This window comes from Cupressus sempervirens, chromosome 1 (assembly GCF_028749045.1).
Source record: "Cupressus sempervirens isolate cs-2001-9-10 chromosome 1, ASM2874904v1, whole genome shotgun sequence".
NCBI lineage: Eukaryota > Viridiplantae > Streptophyta > Pinopsida > Cupressales > Cupressaceae > Cupressus > Cupressus sempervirens.
In genome coordinates this window covers 294894204-294917286 of record NC_143118.1, presented here as the reverse complement: position 1 = coordinate 294917286, position 23083 = coordinate 294894204, and the positions used below count along the sequence as shown (strand labels likewise).

The 23083-nt window shown below is 34.1% G+C and overlaps 1 protein-coding gene across 22 annotated transcripts in view; it reads left to right on the top strand.

Moving 5' to 3' along the window:
- Positions 1-6586: 6586 nt before the first annotated feature.
- LOC149577276 (uncharacterized) overlaps positions 6587-23083 on the top strand; it is an 80778-nt gene continuing 64281 nt past the window's right edge. For 6 of the 22 annotated variants that reach the window (XR_016362930.1, XR_016362942.1, XR_016362940.1 and 3 more), the window contains exon 1: positions 6590-6853. Coding sequence is in view for 6 of the 22 variants with exons in the window: in XM_089823053.1 (XP_089679179.1) it covers positions 9987-10000 (14 nt within the window). In the remaining 16 variants the exon portion in view is untranslated. Of the gene's footprint in view, positions 6854-9880; positions 10001-23083 lie in introns of those variants that run through there. The other 16 variants (XR_016362931.1, XR_016362943.1, XR_016362944.1 and 13 more) reach the window with 5 other exon arrangements.

Genomic DNA, 23083 nt, shown 5'->3' with positions numbered 1-23083 from the left:
GAGGGAGATACTTTAATAATAAACAATGATTGGATAAACAATATGATATTTCCAATTATTAACAAAAACTAAATTCTCCTATCTAAATTTAAGCACATATGGATAATTATCCAATGCAACTCCTTTATAACTTTTCATTTTTTAATATAGAAGATTTAGTTGCTCATATGGCCATGAAAGATAAACCAACTATAGGAAATTTAAATGATCCGATACCATATAAAAGAAATAAGGATTAAGCCATGAAAAAGAAAAGAAACAAAATGAACCATACCTTACACCAAAGTTTTATTTCTTAGTATTAACATAACATTAGATAATTGTGTCAATTTTAAGTGTCAAAAACTCAAAATATTGTTCACATAGATAGCTATTGAAAAGAAAATAGTACAAAGTTTGACATACAACAACAAGATAGTGATGAGATACTAAAACTATAAACAGATGTTAGACAAACAAATAAATTGGACCTAAGCTATCTGAAAGCTTGATCTTCCTCATTCAACTAGGCATTGATATGGATCACTTTATTTGTAAGTAAAAAAAATCCATCCCTTTCCATGTTGGGATTACTTATGCATGCGTAATACTCAACAAGAAAAACTAGTTCCTCTTAATAGTTGAGAAATGCTTGGAAATATACTAGTGATTTTCCATCATAAGGATGATATACTCTCTTACTAGATGATTGACCATATCATAATTAAAACTTAGGGATGCAAGGATTAGAAACAATATTCTCCAAAACCACGTATAGTTCAATTATACTAGTTTATCCCCTAAGGTTGTATTCTGACATCCTAAATCTTTGAGACCAAGATAACTATTCATTCTAATCTTATAGAGATTATCTCATTTAATCAGAGCTAGTTTTTTAATTTTCCAAGACATATTTCCAAAATAAATTTATTAAATTGCTATGTAGTTTATTTCTTACCCCTTGTGACAAGTGTAGGGAATACATATGATAGGTAGGGTTGTCCATTAATACAAATTTAATCATCAAGATTCTTCCTATATTCAACATCCATTTTCCTTTCCATTATTCTATTTTTGGTCTAATCTATATAATACATTGTCCCAAGGTTTCCCTACTCTCATATCTTTATCCAAAGCTATCCCTAAATAGTTAGATGGAAGGAGACCTAAGTTATGGTACCCCATTATATTGAAATATTTATCTTGTAACTCTTGAGAGGTGTTCAGGAAAAAAATCTTGGATTTAGAAGCATTGAGCTTCTATCCTAAAGCTAGGAGGTACAAGTCAGTTACCTTGTAGAATTTAAGAGCTTATTTTTTTGAACTTTCCCAAGGAAGAAAAGTTTCATCAACAAACTATTGATGCAAATTTTTTTGGATATTTTATGTCACATGTACTCCATGAATTTATCTTGCAAGATGGGCTTCTTGAGTAGATCTACCAAAGGATTCAGTTGTAAAGATGAACACGAAAGGAAATGTGGCATCCCCTTGTATATGTCCTTGATAAATGCTTAAAAAATCTTATGGGGTTCCATTAAGAAGAATGAATATTTTAGGTGTAGATATAGAGTTGAAAATTACATTTATCAATTGCTTAAAGAACCCAAAGGCTTCTAGGCATTTACATAAGAATCTCCTATTATCAGAGGATTTTTGATCCCTAATTTTAAAAGCATACATGGGTCCATGTTAGTTTGAGTGGAATGAATTAGCTCTTGGATTATAATTATTGCATTAAACATGGATCAATCTAGTGCAAATCCTTTTTGTTCTTGAAAGATGATTTTTGGTAGTGCTTTATAAATGATTTTATAAATAGTATCACATAAGGAAATAAGTCTAAAATCTCCCATTTCTTCAAACATAGCTTTCTTAAGGATCAATACTATGAAGGTATTGTTAATTTTAATAAGAAAATTACCAAAATTCCTTATAGTCTTAATGGCTTCCCAAAGACCTTGACCTAAAAATGCCAACTTTTTTGAAGAAGAACGCTTAGAACCCATCTGACCTCAAAGATTTATCAGGGTTCAGGTGAAAGAGCACTTCTTTAACTTTCCCCATTATGCAACTTTTATTTAAAATTTTATTGTCTTCCTTAGTTATTATTTCAGGGATTGCGCTTAGCATTTTTTGTTGGGCAATAAGATTACAAGACTCTCTATTATTTAGAATATCAAAAAAGAAATAAATAAATTCTTTTGCTAAGTCTTAAGGATTGTTAACTAAGGAACCTCAATAGACTTAGTTTCAACAATTCTATTTTTTTTTACTTAACATTTTGATCACCTTTAGACAATTAGATTTCTCTTGATTTTTGCTTCCAAAATAATTCTTCTTTAGTCAATATAGCTTTATGTTTAGCTAGTAGATATTTCTCTTTAAGGTATTTTTCATTATCCATACCTTCTCTAATTACCTCATTATTTAAATTAGTAATATCTTTTCCAATGTTAATTTTTTCTTCTAAAATATTTTTAAAAATGTGTTTTGTTCCACTTAAGAATATTATCTTTTAAAGATTTTAGCTTACAAACAAAGAAAAACATTTTATATCCTTTAATATGTTGTTCTTTCCACTAAAATCCTAGTTTATTTAAAAAGGAAGTATCTAATAACCACATTTTTTCTACTTTTAAAGGATTCCTAGTTGGTTTAGTAGCCTTTGAAATTTCCAATCTAATCAAAAAATAGTAAAAACCTATTGTTGGGAGGATACTGGAGAAGGATGAGTGATTAAGGAGAGAGAAGTCCTTCTAGATATAAACCTATCTCATCTCTTTGTGATATAATTGAAGCCCTTTCTTCTATTATTCCATGTGAACATATCACTAGAAGATGAGGTGTCAAATAAGTCATTATCTAGAAAGTCATTGCCTAAAATCTACCATAGGATGTGAAATTGTCTAACTACCTCCAAATTTCTCTTTTGGATCCAAAATTGCGTTAAAGTCCCTACCTATAAAAGATTATGCCAAGGGATTATTTTAAAGATGATTGTTGATACTTTCCCATACTCCCTTCTTATGAGTTATATGAGTAGGGCCATAAACATTGATAAGAGAGAAGCATAGAATACTCTTTATACTATAAATTTTACCACACATCGAGTTAGGCTAGGACACATTCAATGAGAAATTGACTTTTCTTGGATCCCATAAAATTGCTAAATTTCTTGGGGCACCTAGGGAAGCAACCATCTTGAGTTCCCAAAGACCTAGTATTTTCCCTAGCTTATTACATTCATCCTTGCATAATTTAGTTTCTTGAATTATAATGATTTCCAATTCAAAGGTTGATAGGATACACTTTAAGATGCATGGTCTTTAGGGATATTTAAGACCCTAACATTCCATGAGGTAAGTCTCATAGATCATTGGGAAGGAATTTCCCCTTCCCTATATTCAATAGACTAGTTATCTTCTATTGGTTTCCAACAATACCATCCATCAGTTAAAGTTTTGAGAGAAATTTCCTACCCTTTCTTAGTAGACTTTCCATAGACAAGGTGGTAGATAGCATCAACATTCATAGAAATCCCAAGTTACATTTGTTTTTTGACAACATTCTATACTTTTGGACATTGGTAATCATCCTGATTCACCTCCACTTCAATCTCAATTTCCTTAGAAATTGTTTTTCTAACCTTATCTTTTGTTAGTAAATTAATTCCCATTGCCTCCTTAAGGTGAAACTCTAAAGAATTCTCAACCGGTCTAACTCTATACTCCTCAATGCAATCACAATCACCTATAAGTTTTTTCATAAACTCCTAAGTTCTTACTAGTTGTTTTCACTCTCGTCTTGAGGATTACCACCCACATAGTCATAAACAAAAACTACATCTATAGAAATCAATGTCTAGTTAGTATTTTCTATCTAGTCATTGTTCTTTGAGAGACCACCAAGCTCCATGGCAGTGCCTTGTTTAGGACTAACATAGGCTATGAGTTGAATGTGTGATATTCTTTGCCCTACATATTCCTCTAGCTTGCGCTAACTTATGAGGTGTTCTCTAATCTCATTATGAGTAGAATAAAAGTATGCCATTAGAATACCTAGATACTTCATTTTTAGCTCTACATCCTTGAAATTATACCGATGCTAAGTAATTGTCATTACTATTAACTTCCATTGTTACCAACTCCTTGATATTATAGCCTACCATGTCCTTCCCATTTGAGTTGTCTTGTTGCTCACTTGGAAGATTAGGGATGTCTTCCATGATGACTCTCAACACCAATTCCAAAAAAATTATGCCCAACATTTGGAAACCATCTTCTAGATTATCTTCATAGATCCATGCTTCCTTAATGATTGTGATTCTATCAGAATTTTGCAGATTTGGGTTAAATGCCAACCTTTCACCATCCAAAAGTGGAATATCTTTTCCAAAGTTATTCATGGGTACATTATCTGACTTATTCTCTAGAGATGGATCCTTTCCCTTGTTATCCACCATGTTGGCTAAAGGTGAGGTCTCCTCATTAGTAGGAGATCTTATACTGCAACCATGATCTTGACATGAACCTTAAACTTCCATGATTTCACCTTCATCTAATTCTTCATTAATGAGAGGGTCCATCCCAATAGGAGTCAATTCGATAGAGGTAATATGATTTTGGTTACTAGTATTACTAGATAGCTTAATTATAGGGTTTAGAAGAGAGAGAAATTTGCAAATCAGTGTTTGGGTTGAAGGGGAGCTCATTATAACAAAGCCACCTAAGGGTTTTGAGGTATTATGATTTACATCTAGGTCTCTATAGATAATTTGTATGGTGAAGGTTTAAAGCAATCCTTTGAAGCCGATTTAAACATAGCCATGTCTTTTATTGAGGCTCTATAGATCTTTGATCTAAAATTACATAGAAAATAATTTGTTATAAATTTTAATAGACACAAACAATCATAGTGTAAGTTAGTTTAGATTTTTAACTAAAAATTTAACTGTTGATTCATTAAGAAAGTACTTTTCAATACCTATTGCACCTCCTAATAATTCCCCTATCCTCCACATAATTTTGTAATGTATCAATTCAATAGGAAATTTATGAATACAAATCCATCTAAGATCTTCTAAGTCCTTATTTATTTGAAGTTAAAGTTGGGTTTCCAATCATAGAAATCAAAATATGCCCTTCATATATAATTATATTGCCCTTTAACAAATCTTCTTTACTCTCTAAGTCTTCATACAATTAAAAAGATAGAGATGCATATTTCTGAGTTCAAATTCTCCTTCAACCAATTGGCAATTCGAGCCATAGGGACACTAAAACCATCCCATTGGTCATATAGACCATGCTGCTTACAATGATTCAACATACCATTTGAAAAATTGTTACTGATGATTGCCAATTTAGGGCTTAGGATTTTGTTTGATTGTCCATTGGCTTTATCCTTAAACAAATGATCAAAGGATCAATAATCCTTTTGTAAGGGTTCAAGAGCTTTAGATAAATTCCTCCAAGCCTGAAGGTTACAATGTTCATCATGATTTGGCAATAGGGGTTTGTTACCTAGAGGGATCCTATTAACTTTAGAGATAAAAAAGGATTGGTGTAGTTTCAAAGGATTGAGAGAGTCAACTCTAGGAATCTTCACCAGATGTTGCTGATTCTTACGACTGATAACCATTTGCCATTCATGGGAGTTTGATTTGCCATCACCCACAAGTTTTTTTTAAAACTAGGGTTCTTAGGCCCATTATCTGGTTTCTTTTGGTGTGGGGCAAAATGTGAGCAACCTCTCCCAGATCGAGCAACATCTGAGCTTAGAGGATTTACAAGTATTGAAAAATGATTGAAAGTCTTTAGGGGCTTCTCTTCGCATCCATGGTCTTGCTAAAAAATGGTACTTGTTTTTCAATAGTTGCATGTCTAGAGCAAATATTTGTCAAGTTTACATGTTTTGAAAGCAGAGTCATTTTTTTTGAAATCATATGTAAAAAACATTACAATGATAAATAACTTATAAATAGCTAAGCATTCTCTTTTCCCTACAATTTTAGCTTTCTTTTTTCACTCAAAAAATCTTTGAATGCAACTAAATTAAGTTGGAATTATCATTAAATGAATTTGAGTGCAATAGTTTGATATTAACACATGACATTCATTACTCTCTACATTGTTCATCACACACTAGATTGATGTTGCTCCTCAATCTATTGTCTATAATTATTTTAGATCACCACTCAACACAATACAATTGATCAATGTTCAACTAATTCATAAACAAGTCTCCTTTCTTAATAAAATAAAAAATAGAACTTTATACTATATATTTTTAGTAGTGATCTTATAATCTTTATCTTCCAATTTGATGAAATCAAAAATTAGAAATGTAAATCTAAAATTTTACTTTCTAAAACATTTTCTAAATTTTCTTAATCCTTATAAACACACATCTAAAATTTTACTTTTCAAAACATTCTCAAAATTTTCTTAATCGTGAGAAACACAAACACTAATATTTAATTTTCTAAAAATAATAATAATATGATCGCTTTTTCATCAAAATCATTGTTAATTATAAAGCCTAAGATAACTAAAGTGAGTAGGGTTTTTTAATTTATTTAAGAAATTTAAATTTAAAATAAACGTTCATTTGCAGTTCAGGTAGCGTTATTCTATAATTTAAGAGCGACGATAAGATAAACACAAATCAATAAAAATAGCACCTCTAACCGCAAAATGGAGGTTGTTGTCTCAGAGGTCTTTAACGCTGCATGTATGCTCCAAAGTCCTCCTGCCACCAAGTATTGCAGACTAGTAACCAAAAATCTATGCGAATTGGTTAAGATTTTGCTGTAGAAGTCTACGGCAACTGAAATACTTTCTCTCCCGTGAGCTGGGATTAGTCTTTCAAGGTATGGGTTACCTCTTTCCTTTAAATTCGCCAATATATGAAGCAATTCGGTACCATTAGTAATCTTTAGGGTTTTCAGGATTTAATGAATGGACTATCTGAATCCACGATGACATTGCTGGTTAACCAATGCAAAAATATCGATGGTTTTCCTTCGATGCTTTGTAATTTGATTGAAACAAAAGTATGCAGTTAATAATTCTGTGATCATGTTTGTATTATATATTTCCTTATTTGTCGCAGGTATTTTTTACCTGAACTGAATATTATAGTTTACAAACATAGACGTAATGAAGACACATCAAATTTTGAAGTCCTTACTTTTAGTTTTTGTGTAAAATGTTTGAACTCAATTTTTTCCCTATCGTGATTATTTTCTTTTGCATGGGTGCAATGACAGAAAAAAAAATCATCAAGGGATGTGATTAATATTGAAAGCCCTGATTTTCACTCTTGATCAGGGCTTTCAATATTAATCACATGCTGTGATGATATGGTTGAATCTTTACTATATAAAATCCAATGCTTTTACTTCGTCAGCTCATGCCATTCAAGCAAATGTCGAATTGCATTTAGAACCCTATTATTACCTTTAGGCTTTTTCTAAGGCTCTATATCGCCACCTTCTCACCCAATGCCAAACACATTATCTCTTAAAATCTTGTTGTTTTCTGTATGGCAGGCATACTGATGCTGAAATCACTTATTCAGTGAAGCTCGTGATGAGTGTTTGTTTTATGATATTACCTTTTTTTTGTCTCTTCAAGCCCATTTTTATAATATATTTAATAAAAATTTGAACTTATTAGGGCGAATCTGAACTTTTTTTTTGATTTTCTTGAAGTTTGCCAATTTTTAAATTTCAGGGATAACAAATGGTAAACACTATGACATAGATTATATCCTTATAATATGCTTGACAAGGCTTTACATTGCAATTTTACATCATGAATCATGCTTGCTTAACTGTGAAGATATTTATAAACATTTGACAGACCATAGGGACAAGCAACAAATAACAAAGACATTGATGATAGTTGAAGTTTTTAGTCACTTTATAGGAAGAAATGACTGGTGTTGTCATTTTCTTCTGTAGTCTTGATGATAAATATAATCCTTTTCTTCTATGACTTATGTATGGAGTCACTTCTCTCTAGGTTGATTTAATTAATATACCATCATCTAGAAAACACTGTTTGGAAGTGTTAAATAGAGTGAAGCTAGTTCATCCTAATATAGCACTCTGCTACATGATGTAGCTGCACAACATTCATAAGATCAGAATTGCACTGGCGTAAATAATTAGTTTCCAGCTTAGAATCTTCTGCCTCCTTTTAAGTGTATTTTGTTATGTCCTCTTCCTAATTTGCCCTAGAATTTGTGCAACAATCATAATTGCAACTAAATAGGGTTCAGTTTATATTTTACAGAATATTTTTTTTCTCAGACATACAGTTAGGGTACATTTTACAGAATAAATCTTTTCTCAGAAATACAGTCCTGGATTTGAATCCTGCAAAATAACATGAAGAAAAGATGTGTGCCGTACATGTACATCCATATATCTAATCACTTATTTAAACTATATTAGAAAACATATTGCGATAGAGACATGATGGGTTTGCCTGAAGCTATTTCTAAACCAAGTATAAGAGGGATGTATACCAAAACCCCCTTTCCTGGCAGTTTGTATCTGCTCTCCCCAATCATATCTCGTCTCCCTACAAACAGTTGCTACCTTGTGGAATTAGGTGGAAGCTAAGGGGTTACTTTACTTAGTGAATGCCTTCTTGTTCGAGGCTGCAACGGTCCTACTGGGATGACCTCCTCACTAGCCCCTTGCAACCCTTATCTTACACCCTCAGGGCCCTTTGACAGTCAACATAGGCTTTAGCATTATATATAAAGTTATAACCCTAATTATCTTACACCCTCAGGGCCCTTTGACAGTCAACATAGGCTTTAGCATTATATATAAAGTTATAAACAATAGATGCTTACCTTATAGTAAGAGTGTTAGCACATTAATTTATGACAAGTCTGTGTGGGGTTCATACCGCTTTAAGATCTCTTTGCTGACTGCAGTATTTTCAGTGTCTCCCTTAGATTTTGGGCTCCTTGATTGAAGTCCTTTCTGAATATGCACTTTTGTTAATTACAGCTGTATGTAGCCATACTGCTGTGGATGTGTCTTTTTCTTCTTCTTCTTGTTTGAGGATCTTTCCACCTCTTTAATGTTGTGATATATATCTATTAGTTTGCTCTAATTAAATCCCAACCTGTATCTTGCATCAATCTGAAGTTAATTTATCTTGGATGTAAATACTGATTAATCTCAATGAATTGTTCTCAGCTCTTTTATGTGTTCTCTATGCTGATTGCTAAGATAGTCCTTGAAGATTATATTTGCCGATTCAAGAAATGCTGAATGTATTAATTGTTGGATGTACTGCTCATGCCTTATGCTTTGATCTACCCTTTAATGAGTACTGATTGTGTGATATCCCCTTCTAGAAATAAAAATTAATATTAAATTATAGTAAAATTAAGTATCAAATTATCAATAATATATAAATATTTTAAAGCAAGAGGCCAAAGTCATTGATGAAAGATTCCTAATTCTGGTGACCGTGGAAAATACTGTTAGTTTCAAAATCTGAATCTTTGACTAGCGTTTGTTACCACTGAATGATCTTAGCTGAATTTTGGTTTCTTTTTTCTCTTCCTTGTTTTTTTACAGTTTTTGGGGTTTTTTGGAAATAAAATAATTACATAACAAATAGGAAATAAATAGCACTTAAGAAATGTGAACACATGCTGCAAATTTTAATCATTACTGAATTCTGAAATAGTACATACCAGAACCAGCCAGCAACCTGATATATTAACTTCAAAGAGTTCATCGCCAATATACAAAACTGTCTTCAACAGGGATCAACACCAGCTACAGGGAGATGCTTTGATAATGATTCAACCCTACAGAATTTGCTGCAATGAACAGTCCACTGCCAAACAAAAGCTATGGCGTCCAGTGGTGAAGCAAAGACCTTCTCGAACTCCCACGTGAGCTGCTGCAATGAAATGCATGTTGCCAAAAGTTGATCACCCAGTTGCAAGTGCCCTACTCCACTCAAATGATAATGCCAAGGTAAATTGACCACATCCTTTGTCAATCGGAATGCAATGAAATACAACTCCAATCACCAAGATTTGTTGAGGTTTGCGTCCCAACAGTCCAGACTTGAGGGTTTTGTCCCAAGCCACAAAATCGCCCTTCCGGAGCAATTTCACAATTCATAAGTTTCAAATGCCAAAAGATGATCAACAATTAGGTCTTCATCTCCTTGTAACTCCTAAGTGCAAATTGAACGCTAAATGAAATTCACACCTTGCGCTTTTAAATAAAATATAATAAAATAACATTTTCCCAAATAAAGGCGTCCATGAAACATTACTTTATTAAATTTCATAGTTCAAGGCACAAAAAAGTCTTCGAATGGTGAAAAACGTGTATATTAATTTGAGACCTTTCCAACGAGCTATAACATAGGCATACTTGACCAAATGAAGCAAATATCCCCTTATTACTCCAAAATGGCTATATAAATAGCCTTATTTTAATTTATTTAATCGCTAACTTAGGAAATATTTAAATATATTAAAATATTTCCCATATAGCCTATAATAACCCAAAATAACCAACCAATCATGAATCTGAACCTATCACCTGTTTGTGACTGATGTTGGAAAAAATGGGTCAACTTGCAGTTCCTTCCCTAAAATCTAGGGATGCTCTTAAAAAATAGGAAACTCATCTTGTCATCTTGAAACTGAAACCAGGAACTGGTCCCGAGAACCCTTATATTTGGAAACTGCCACATCCTCCTAAATTTTAGGGAAACCTCCTAAAATCAAGGCACTACATCAAATTGGCCCAAAACTGCCTGAAATGCCATGTCTAGCTACTGAATCCCCTGTGTTGTCTTTGTCCAACACTGCTAGCGTACGAGACTCCCATGACTCTGATAGTCAAACTAAGGAGGGGACATGACAATTGATTAAAATAGTAAAATGTTACAACCCAACTCGAAAGGCACTAAGAGGATGGAGTTGGGTTGAAGTCTTTCAGTTTCGCCTGTCATATGAAAGATAAAAAAGAGAGATACAATATGTGGATCAGAGTTTTCTTCCCACACTCTATTGCCCATTCAAAATCCCTTCATCCAATTTAGTCCAAATATAATGCAACAAAACCACCAAACAACTCTTGGTCTACTTTGTTAATCTGTTAGTTCCTACTATAATAAAACCACAAAGCTGGAATTTTTCATTTTTTCAACCATATAGCTTAAAAAAGAGATAAGAGGACTAAGAACTATTATTAACGTAACATAGAAGAGGTACAAAAAATACAAATGAACGTAAGAAGGATTTGTTTATTTAAAAATCTGAATTCAAAGTACATAGCCTAGATAAAAGTCAATTGGTAGTAAAGAAGGGGATTGAGGTTCTTCCTCCTCTGAAATCCCTTCATCCTCTGTTGCTGAGGTATCCGAACATCAATACCAAAATAAATTGCCTTTTTAGCAAGATCTTACTTGCAATAATACCATATTTGCTAGCATATCTATCCCTTTAATAATGTCCTATTTTGATTAATATAAAAATAATGTCTACCTTACCTTATCGAAAGATCGATTCCCTTATTAGCTAACTTGTCCATCCTCTTATTCCCTTCACAATATATATGGTTGATTAAAAGTTTGTCAAAATAATTACAAAGCACCAGGGCTTTGGATAATTGGGTATCTTATCTCCAATTAGTGGGGGAGCCTTTCCAAAGGGCATTGATTATAACACGAGTCACCTTCTATTTCTAGTTTCTTAAGTCCCAATTGCGTACAAAGATCCATACCCGATGCTAAAGCAGAAATTTCTGCCCAATTGTTGGTAGCTTCCCCAATTGCTTTAGCTATACATGCAATCTCTATCCCTTCATCATTATGAATGCTACATCCTATACCAGCCTTACTAGGGTTCCTCCTAGATGCTCTATCGAAATTGAACTTATACCATCTTCTCTTAGGAACCTTCCAAACACATGCCTGCCTGCTCATGTTAGTTTGAAGGTCCCCCCTTCCCCAAGAAGGGGGGGATTTTCAATCCAATCCATCTTCCACACATCTTCTCATCCCAATGAGACATGTTTACCCCTTTGGGGATATAGACATCAATTGATTGCTTGTTAATTCAATTATTGAGGTTTCAATTTTGTTGACAAGATGATCAACTTGTTGACAATTGGCTATATATGTAGTGATGTAATTGTTGTCATTAATGGCAACACATGATGTACTTACTTGCAGAGAACCTCGGCAATAAAGATACTTAGCTTTTGGTACTCAGAAAATTGTCTAAGTATGAAATTGGTTTACAACAGTACATTGTTTTATATGTAAAATGTTTATGACGTCATATAATGACTAGCGAAGATAGATGGAGACTCAATACATGTTGATGATGACGTGTATAACCTTGGACATCAGTATAGACAATACGGAAAAGAGATATTCACGATTTACCAAGTGAAATAGAACAACAAAATTAAAGGGAAAAGAAATATTTTGTTTACAAAATAATTACTTGACCAATTAGGGCCGACATCCTGGATGTTTACTCTAAGTTGGAAAAGCATATTGTGGTCTTAGCCGACCTAGCAGCAATTTGTGAAAAGGCATGATATTTATACAAAGGATATCTCGTGAGAAGTAGTGTGGAATTGTAATATGAAAAGTGATATGCGAACCTTTTATGAAGCGATGTATGCAAAGTTTTTGAGAACTTGATTTCATGATCCGAGATCGAGCTGAGGTCAAAGATCAATCAAGAAGAAAGAAGATATATCATCTATATACCTGAGGTTTAATTACTTATTTGTGCAATGAGCTCTTCTTGTAATTGGAAGTGTGTGTTTGGGCAGTGAGCTCTTCTTGCATCCACTGTACTACAACTCCTAATAGGGTTGGAATTTCCTAACAGGGATTCAAAATCTCCTAATAGGGACTCTCTATACCGAATTTTCTCATTGACTCCTAACATGGTCCATCCTCTAACAAGGAACATATATATTAGTATATTATCTAGTGGGTATCATCCCCATTGCGGTTTTCCCTTGGCCAAAGTTTCCCTAGTTAACAAAATATGGTGTTATGAGTTCTCTTTATGCACGGTTATTATTATACAGCATTACTTGTTTACTTTCTTATGCATGGTTCAAAGGAATTAATAATATCTAGTTTGCGACAAAAGTTTGTAGAATACTGATTCACCTCCCCTCTCAGTATTCCCTATTTCTAACAATTGGTATCAGAGCACAGTTACTTAGAAGAGGCTTAACAACTTGAGTAAGATCCCTATGGAAATGGAATAGTTGATGAAGAACCTTGAAGAGGCACTTGAACAAATTGATCTCCTTACTGAAGAAAGAGATAAGCTGAAGGATAGATATGAAGACTCCAAAGCATACATTGGACAACTGAAGGACAAGATTGAACATCTCAAATCCAAGTCTGAATCTACTGAATCTACTGGTGATGATGAATATTCAAAATTGAAAACAAAGTACAAGATCTTGAAGCATGAATTGGAGATTACCAATTTAAAGTTGAGTTTGAAGAATGATCCTAGCAAAATTCAATCTGATTTGAAGATTGAAAATTAAGATCTTAGAGTGAGTCTAGCAAAGAAGACATCTGAATTTGAAACATTGAAAGAAGATCATGAAGAACTTCATAAGTACAACACTATTGTGAAAGGTGAACTAACACAGTGCAAGCAACAACTTGAAAAGCTTTACACTAGCAAAGAAAAGCTTGATGAATCTATGTCAATACAAAGACCTACCTATGATAAGACTGGTCTTGGTTATCTATTTAACATGTCTGTAAAGAAACCTGAAAGAAAATAAGATCCGAAAGAGAAAGATAAAACTGATGATAAGATTGAATCCAATCAATCTTCTGATAAATCCAAAGAAGTTGGACAAGAGAAAGAAATTGAGAAATTGGAGAAAGAAATTGAGAAATTGGATGAACCTAGGAGTGAATTTAGAGGTAAATGTTTTTCATGTAATGAAATAGGTCATATGAAAAGAGATTGTACAAATAAATCATTTAATCATGTTACAAAACTTTACTGTTATAGTTGTCATGGTATTGGTCATAATGCAATTGATTGTAGGAAACCTAAATATAGTAATGATAGAAGAAATAGTAGAATTTCTGGAAACACTAACCTTGCAGATAGTAGAAGATCTAATGAAAGAACATCAAGAGAAAGTAGACCATACGAAGAAAGGAAGCAGATCATGTGTTATAAGTGTAACAACTTTGGACACATCCCGAAATTGTCAACCACCTATTGATCAACAAAATCCTAGAAACAGAACCCCAGTATGTCAGTTATGCAACTTCGGACTTACATCAAAGTACTGCAGAATGGATAGAAGCAATAATGGAAGAAACTTCGGAAATGATAGAAGGAATCATGGAAGAAACTTTAGAAATAGAAGCAACAATGGAAGGAACTTCGAAAATGATAGAAGGAATCATGAAAGTAACTTCGGAACTAAGAAAGACAATGAAGAACAAACAAATGTAGTTAGTGAACTTCGAGAAGAACTTAATGAGGCATTTGTAAAGGGATTATATATTTCAAAAGAAAAGTTAGATGATTCTGAGACGGGAAAATCAAAGTCAGTAGTTGAGTTTGATTCAACCAAGTTGAATTAAGCTTGTTTAGAAGACCAGAATTGGAAACTTCATTTAGAGATAGAGCTATGAGTAGCAAGGTTAAGAGAAGATGTATCTGAATGAGTTTGGATTGTAGTTAAGCTCGCTTGCAATTTGGAGCTTATTGAAACAAGTTATGAAGGAATAAGTGTTATTGTTATAATGAAGAAAGTTTACTCGATGCCTGAAGATGAAATCTATATTTCTACAGCAAATTTTGTGAAGTGAAATTTTGTGGAGCATTGTCATGATGAAAGGAAGCTATGATGAACCTCGGATAACATTCAAAGATCGGTCAGTTGATCTTGAGCAGATATTTGATTTTAGAGTGAAATGAACAACTTTTTCAATTGAGTGAAGCACACAATGCAAGTTCCAGATGAATAAATAGAGTACGAACTTGATTATTTCTACATTGTGATCATCTCAGAAGCTTAGAGCACCTAGAAGCAATTTGTCAAAAGTGATTTCGAGCAAAAGCCTACTATAAAAAAAGTATTTTATTGTTCTCCGCACAAAAATTCTTTGATAAATTTTTATTCGGTATAATCATGGATATTCTGAATGTTGAAAATGTCGAGAGACCCAAATTAAAGGTTGTTCCTATGAAACTCCTAGAGGAAAACCCTAATTTGGCCTTATCAAATACTCCGAACAATGTAGTTTTCTTGGAAGATGTAGGAAGCTATTTGTGTAGTAAGTTTGAAACTATTGGAAGTGAGTTTATGAACAAAGATATGGAAATTGTTTTCAATCATGATATGACTATCAAGCCCTGATATGAGCATCTAAAAGACTTAGACTTAGATATCATTTTTACTGTGAACTTGATACAAAAGAATGGACATAGATCATATTGAGTAGAATTCATAATGGAAAGATTTGGATGGGAGACAATGTAGTCGACATCTCTGTCGACCTTACTCATGAAGTCACTGGTCTTAGCAAACAAGGCAGTGTACCTATTGGTGAGAAACTAGTTAAGAAAAAGGTTGAAAGTTATACTAAAGCAGTTTACAATGATAAAGCAATGGTGATCAGCACCATCAGACAACATGATATAAGATTCTTGAGCAGAATCATTGCATATTCTATTTGTGCAAGTTCTAAGATGATGAGTTGTCAGCAGGCTTCATTTATGCAGCTTATAAGATATGTGTTGAGAAAGAACAAGTGAATCTAAGTGAGATTTTGAGAGTACAACTTCTTGAGAATTTGGAGAAAATTAAGAGAACTAAGATTGGTGTATTCAGAGTCCAGTCTCTAATTAATCATATTTTCTTTCATGCACTAAGAGATTTCCATTTTTACAGTTACTGATATTATGAGGAGTGAAAGATGCACTATGGACAAGATAATAGATGTGTGCAAAAGGCATCCAGCAGAGAAAATCTTGGACTGTGGAAATTTGATTATGAGAACATTTTAGAATGAGATGAAACAAAAATTCAGAATTGCCCCTGCAATAGTTGATAGATTCAAGAATGATACATGTTTTATGGTGGATACTGACTTAACCTACATTGAAGCAGTAGAACCTTGGGAAACATTTCTTGAGCCCCTAGGTTATGAATTGAGCGATGATATAGCTATCAATTATATTGATTTAATGTTGAAATCCAATATAGATGAGGCCATTTTTATTCATGGGAGGAGAAAAGAATGTTATTAGAAGCGAAACTGCAGCAACCATCAATCAAATGATGAGTGAGTTAAATGCATAACCTTCAACTGCAAATAAAACTTCGGAAGTATTAGTAAGTGGTGATACTATGCAGATTGATCAGAGAAATGTTACTATTAACATTAATGAAGACCCGTTCAATCAACCTGAGCCCCTTTTCAAAGATATTCAGGATCAGTTGAGATTGATTGAAGAAGAGAAAAGACAGCTAGAAGAAGAAAAGAAAAAGATTGAAGAAGCCAAGCTGAAACTAATTGAAGAGGAAAAGAATCAGAAAGAAGATAGAAGAGAAGGAAGAAGAAGAGAGAAAATCAAAGAAGGTAGTAGAGAAGAAACTTAAGGAATATGAGGTGAAAGCATCTAGCTCATCCTCTCTTATATCTCTTGCAAACCTTATAGGTGATGATGATGATCAATCTAACTTGATCTCATCCTGAACAAAATTATTTGAGAAGAACAAAATGGTTAAAAGTCTACAAAGAGCATTAATGGAGGTGACTGATAGATTGCACAACACCCTCTTAGCCAAACACACTAATGTAGACCCCGAACAGAGAGCTAAAGCAGTTGTAAAATCATTTGATGATGAATTTACAAATTTGTTGAATGTTGCTGAGTCTAAGGCTCAAATTTCACATGATGCTAATCTTTTTAGCACCATTTGTCAGAATATTCAGAATGATTTGCCGAGTCTTGATACTTGTATCAAGGAACTTTGAAGATGTCTACAAGTTGGCAAGGTACTATACATCAATTGTACTTTATCTCATAAGTTGACCAAAGATTTGGATAGAAAGATTCAAGGGAAGCTGAGTGAGATGGAAGCTCTAACTAGTCATAGACAGCAACCCTCTTGCAGAGTTGATGAATTGGAAGGACAAGTTGCTAGTGTTAACATAGACATTAAGAAACTGGAACTTGAAAGAGAACTAATTTTGAGAAGACTATCAGAATTCAGAGAGTTTTGCTTTGAAGATATCAGCCGTTGAAAGACAATTGGAAGAATGTGTCAAAGCAAAAGATACTTATGCAAATTTCACCTACTCCAACCTTAATGCAGTTGAGATTGCATCATATGCCTTATGTGCAATGCTCACTACTGCCGAAGCAGCAAAGGACATATGGGAGAAAGGTTTGAATAGTTTGAAGGCAAATTTTGATGATTTTATGAAGATTTTAACAGCTTAAGGCAACAAGACAGTGTTTTGACAGTAGACAGACAACTTTTTTGACAATTTTTTGGACCTTTGTCATTGATGTCAAAGGGGGAGAAGTTGGAGAAGAAAATTGTGTAGTAAGTCATGTATGTAGCAATCATATCCAAAGGAGGAGCAATTTAACAATTGAGCATATGTAATAGTATAAGTATTGTAAGTTTGTGTTAAAGTTTTTGTCACTTAGCCGATTTTCCTTACTTTGTTGCCATCAATGCCAAAGGTGAAGATTGTTGACAATTGGCTATATATGCAATGATGTAATTGTTGTCATTAATAGCAACACATGATGTACTTACTTGCAGAGAACCTTGGTAATAAAGAAACTTAGCTTTTGGTACTCAAAAAATTGTTTAAGTATGAAATTGGTTTACAGTAGTACGTTGTTTTATATGTAAAATGTTTTTGACATCATATTATGACTAGCGAAGATAGATGGAGACTGTATACATGTTGATGATGATGTGTATAACCTCGAACATTAGTACAAACAGTACGGTAAAGAGATATTCATGATTTACCAAGTGAAATAGAACAACAAAATTAAAGGGAAAGGAATTATTTTGTTTATAAAATAATTACTTGACCAATTAGGGCTAACATCCTAGATGTTTACTCTAAGTTGGAAGAGTATATTGTGGTCTTAGCCGACCTAGCAACAATTTGTGAAAAGGTATGATATTTGTACAAAGGATATCTTGCGAGAAGTAGTGTGGAATTGTAATATGAAAAGTGATATGCAAACTTTTTGTGAAGCAATATATGCAAAGTTTTTGAGAACCTGATTTCGTGATTCGAGATTGAGCTAAGGTCAGAGATCAGTCAAGAAAGAAGATACATCATCTATATACTTGAGGATTAATTACTTGTTTGGGCAATGAGCTCTTCTTGTAATTGGAAGTGCATGTTTGGGCAGTGAGCTCTTCTTGCATCGACTGTACTACAACTCCTAACAGGGACTCTCTATACCGAATTTGCTCATTGACTCCTAACAGGGTCCATCCTCTAACAAGGAACATATATATTAGTATATTATCTAATGGGTAGCATCCCCACCGGGGTTTTCCCTTGGCCAGAGTTTCCCTAGTTAACAAAATATTGGTGTTATGAGTTCTCTTTATGCATGGTTATTATTATTGTTCAACATTACTTGTTTACTTTCTTATGCATAGTTCAAAGTAATTAATAATATCCAATTAGCGACAAAAGTTTGTAGAATTCTGATTCACCACCGCGCCCCCCCCCCCCCCCCCTTCCTCTCAGTATTTACTATTTCTAACACAACCTCCATCTTCTTATCTTGAAGTATTCTCCTATTTCTCTCCTTCCATAGTTCCCAAAGAACCATGGAAGGAGAGCAGATGCAAAGGTTCTTCTAAATGCTATTCGATTTCAGCAATGGCCAAGCTGAAAGAAAACTTATGATGGAGTTAGGAAAGGCCGAACTCCACTCTAACTTAGAGTACAACCAGTGCTAGCAGTGGTTCGAGAAAGAAGAATTAAGAAAAAGGTGATCTGGCGATTCCTCTTTAGATTCACAAAGGGCGCAGCTACTAGGACCCTTGTAGCCCATTCTCCTAAACCTATCAGTTGTCAAGGCTCCATTATGGAGAACAATCCAGGTGAACACACTTGCCTAGGCGGCTAGAGTTTATCCCAACAGAGATTAGTAGGAAGAGGACTCTTAGAGAACCTTAGAGAGGATCCTATAAGCTTATATCCTATCCTAGAACTATAAACATCATTCTTGCATCCATCCCAAATAAGGGAATTTTTACTTCGAAACAAAATTTTCCTAGAGGATAGCATATTCTGCAGAAAGTCCTCCTCACTTAAAGGAATTTCCTCATCCAAGCTTTTCCAATGCCAATAAATTTATATAATTAATATCAATAATATTAATATTTTTTTTATTGGCAACAAAGATATTTATATTCATATGTAACAAAGGATTACAATAGGAGTGTGGATGCAAGATCCAATGCCATTAAGGCCATCACCAACCTAACAACAGGCTTGACCAAAAGACCCATCTATGCAAATTAACGAGGCACATACAAAATGCTACAAAGAAGCAAAATCTGTGAGTAGACTGGATTGAATACACTACAACTTCAACAACCATAGACTCCCAAACAAGATACTCATACTCAACCCTTAAACCACTTAGCCATTTTCTCTTTGGTAAGGACAAGAATGGCTTTGACATCATGGCCACCTTTTTGCAACACCACTACCCCTTCTTTTTGCAGATGCTATCACACTCGGGGAGGAGAGAAATGTCAATTCCAACCATTGGTGAGTGTGCTCGACCGGTCATTGAAGATGAGCCAAGTTCCGAAGAATTACCCATAGCATATTCTCCTGGCTCCACCAAAGCTACCGCTGAGCTTCTAACACCACTATCCCTGCTCCCCATGTGTTCAAAACACTCGATTGTGATGGCGAACATGTAGTTGACACCGAATCAGGGGTTGACCATCCTTGTCATGAGGAGGCAAAGATCATATAGGTGTTGTCTTCTAACAACTCACCAATCTATCCCCAACCAACACTTTCTCACGGTTAGTCAATCGCACACATTCGAGTTTGCACCATCCCCACCGCATAAATGGGAGATGAGCCATCGGAGGAGCATCCATGGACCAAATTAGGAGTGGTTGGAGCCATTGCGAATAAGACGCCAAGGGCAATTTCCCATATGCAAGCCAATACCAAGTTCAACACAATGAACTATGTCATCCACATCGCCACTCCACTTTGGTTCCATTGCCACCTTGGCTACGTACAAGGCTTCACGTTTGAATTTAGCCACCATGAGCCCCAAAGACAAGAAGAGGGATGATATGTCGAGGGTGCATGCATTTTGTCAAAAATTCCTCTATGAAGATCATCTTCACCACATCCTAGAAGTCTTCATGATCAAACTTGAAAATGTGACCAAGTTGGATAACAAAGATGGACCCGAAAAAGGTGGGGATTTGTCCATTAGTAGAAAGGGCGAAGTTAGCTTCCATGCTGCAGTGGAGACAAGGGATCACTTGCACAAAGTGCTACAAAATCAATGGTTCGAGCTTTATCTCTAGTCGAAGCCTTGAGAAGTTATCCTCAAAAAAGGTTAATCATTACACTTTAATTCCTTAATGTGCACACACATGTCTACCTGCTATCATAATTAGGTATTCGTGTTCTAGCGTCTCCAGACGTATAAAGGAGAGGTTTGAAGTCATCCTTCACAATGCTCGAATCAATGATAACGAGATGTGAATTTGTAAGCAAATCCAAGAGAAACTATGTGTAGGTCTCGTGACTTTGAAAACCAATTAGGGGCATCATCTTGGGTATGGGTGCCAGAAGTCAGTATTGTTGCTTGGGAAAGGTGCCTTCCAACTCGATACTACAATCATACCAGTTTTAATGGCATCTACTCACTAAAAATGACAAATTGTTGGAGTGGGGATTTATTACCAATTCAAAGTCGATGGGGGAATATCACTGCAGTCCTCCCATAATTCAAATTGATCTTCTAGGGAACCCGCCACTCCCACATTTGTTAGCAAGGGAGTTAGCGTCTCTGAGAACATGTGTTACTTTGAACTCCTCAACTTTAGATAGAATGGTTTGGATTTGCTTAATGTGCATATCTAGATGCCATGTGTCCATATTGCCCTTGGCTATCCCATTGATCACAATTTGCGAATCCCCTTCAAGATTTAGCTTGCGAGCTATTAGTTTTCATACCTAGCAATGTAACTTCCACAACAACTAGACGCTCCGCCTGCTTGTTGGCATTGTCCTTTAGCCTTTTGGCCACTAAGGCCACATTGTCGCTTGCATCATTTCTAGCAACAACACCGATCCCTGAGGTCCTAGGGTTCTTTTTGGAACCCCCATCAAAGTTAATCTTAATCCACCCTTTATTCAGAGGTTTCTAGGACATGCAAGGAGGGGAAGTGGAAGAATAGGCTCTAGGGAGCCCATTAGCAGGTCATCAAGAATATTAATATTATTAATCAAAGTTAATTGTATTATCCAAAGTCACAGTGTTTGGCGAACACCAAGTATGAGGTTTGGAAATTGCTGAACTTTTAAATGTTCTAAAAATATCAATTAAAAGTTGCCATAATTCATTCCTAAAAAATAGACTTTATTTTTTTGGCACTAAAAAATTTGAAATTGCCATATGCAAGATTTGGCAATCGCTTCTAGGGGTTTGGGATCAATTTTTTTTTTCTATAAATTGTGTTCCCGAGCTCGTTGAATGCATATCTGAAGGTATTAGCCATTTTTCAATTTGTGTGAATCGTTTCTAGGGTTTTCAGATCAATTTTTTTTTATATATTGTGTTCTTGTGCCTATTAAATGCATATCATATGCATTAACCATTCTATAATCTATGTGTTTTGAGGAAGCTGGTGAGGTGAATCTGCACTCTTGAGTGTGTTTTGAAGAGAGTTGGAGAGGCAAAACAAACACCTCCAAAAATTTGAAGGATCTTTGCTCTTGTTGTTTGCAAGTGGCAACGATCATTATTTGCTGCATCGTTTGAGGTCCTGCAACTTTCGCACCCGCTCGTCATTGCCTAGATTTATTATTTTGGTTTTAGATTTGTTGTAAGACTTTATATAGTTTATACTTTGTAATTACTAATACTTATGTAATATTTGTTTCATTAATTCTATAATTTAAAATATTGATATACAGATTTCTTAATAACATGGTTCTTTAAATTTTAAAATGTTAGATTTTATAGTTAATTAGATACATATTAATATTTTGTTTTTCTTTATAATTTTAAAACATATTAATTTTTTAATAATATAGTTCTTTAAATTTTAAAATAGTAGAGTTCATAGTTAATTAGATATATATTAATATTAATATTTTGTTTTATTTTATAACTTTAAAATCTATTCAGCAATTTTAATCGTTTTGATTATTTATGGGATATATTACATATTAAAAAATAATTAAAATTTATATAAGGCAAACTTAATTTGAATTTTTTCCCCAAAATAATTACTCTTTCCGAATTTCATAGTTGCCGAGCTCAAATTCGACTTCGAATGTTGTGACTTAGATATTATCAATAAATATAATAATAATAATAATAATTTGATGAAAACTCTTTTGGTTATGGTTGACAAAGATCACATTCTAGTCAATAGTGACTATTAACCGTCAACCCTCTTCATCACCACTTTCCTTACGAACCTATTATGAAACAACAGTTTGATATAAAAGACGAGGGGAAATACAAATAGGGGGAAGAGGATAGAGGATGAGAAGCGAGCAACATGTAAGGATTAAGTAAATAAAGACATATGTACATGTAGACAACAAACACATCCTACATTGCTATCAATAGACGGGGAATGAGATAGTCGACACAAACGAAGGTAACTCGTATTAGGATGTAGCACAATTAACTGATACTAATAATTATCAATGTTATAATCATTTACTTCAGGAAGAGTGCAATTAAGAGTTAGCCATTGGGAAATGATAAACAAGAATCAACAAGGAGATCAAATCATTAAATA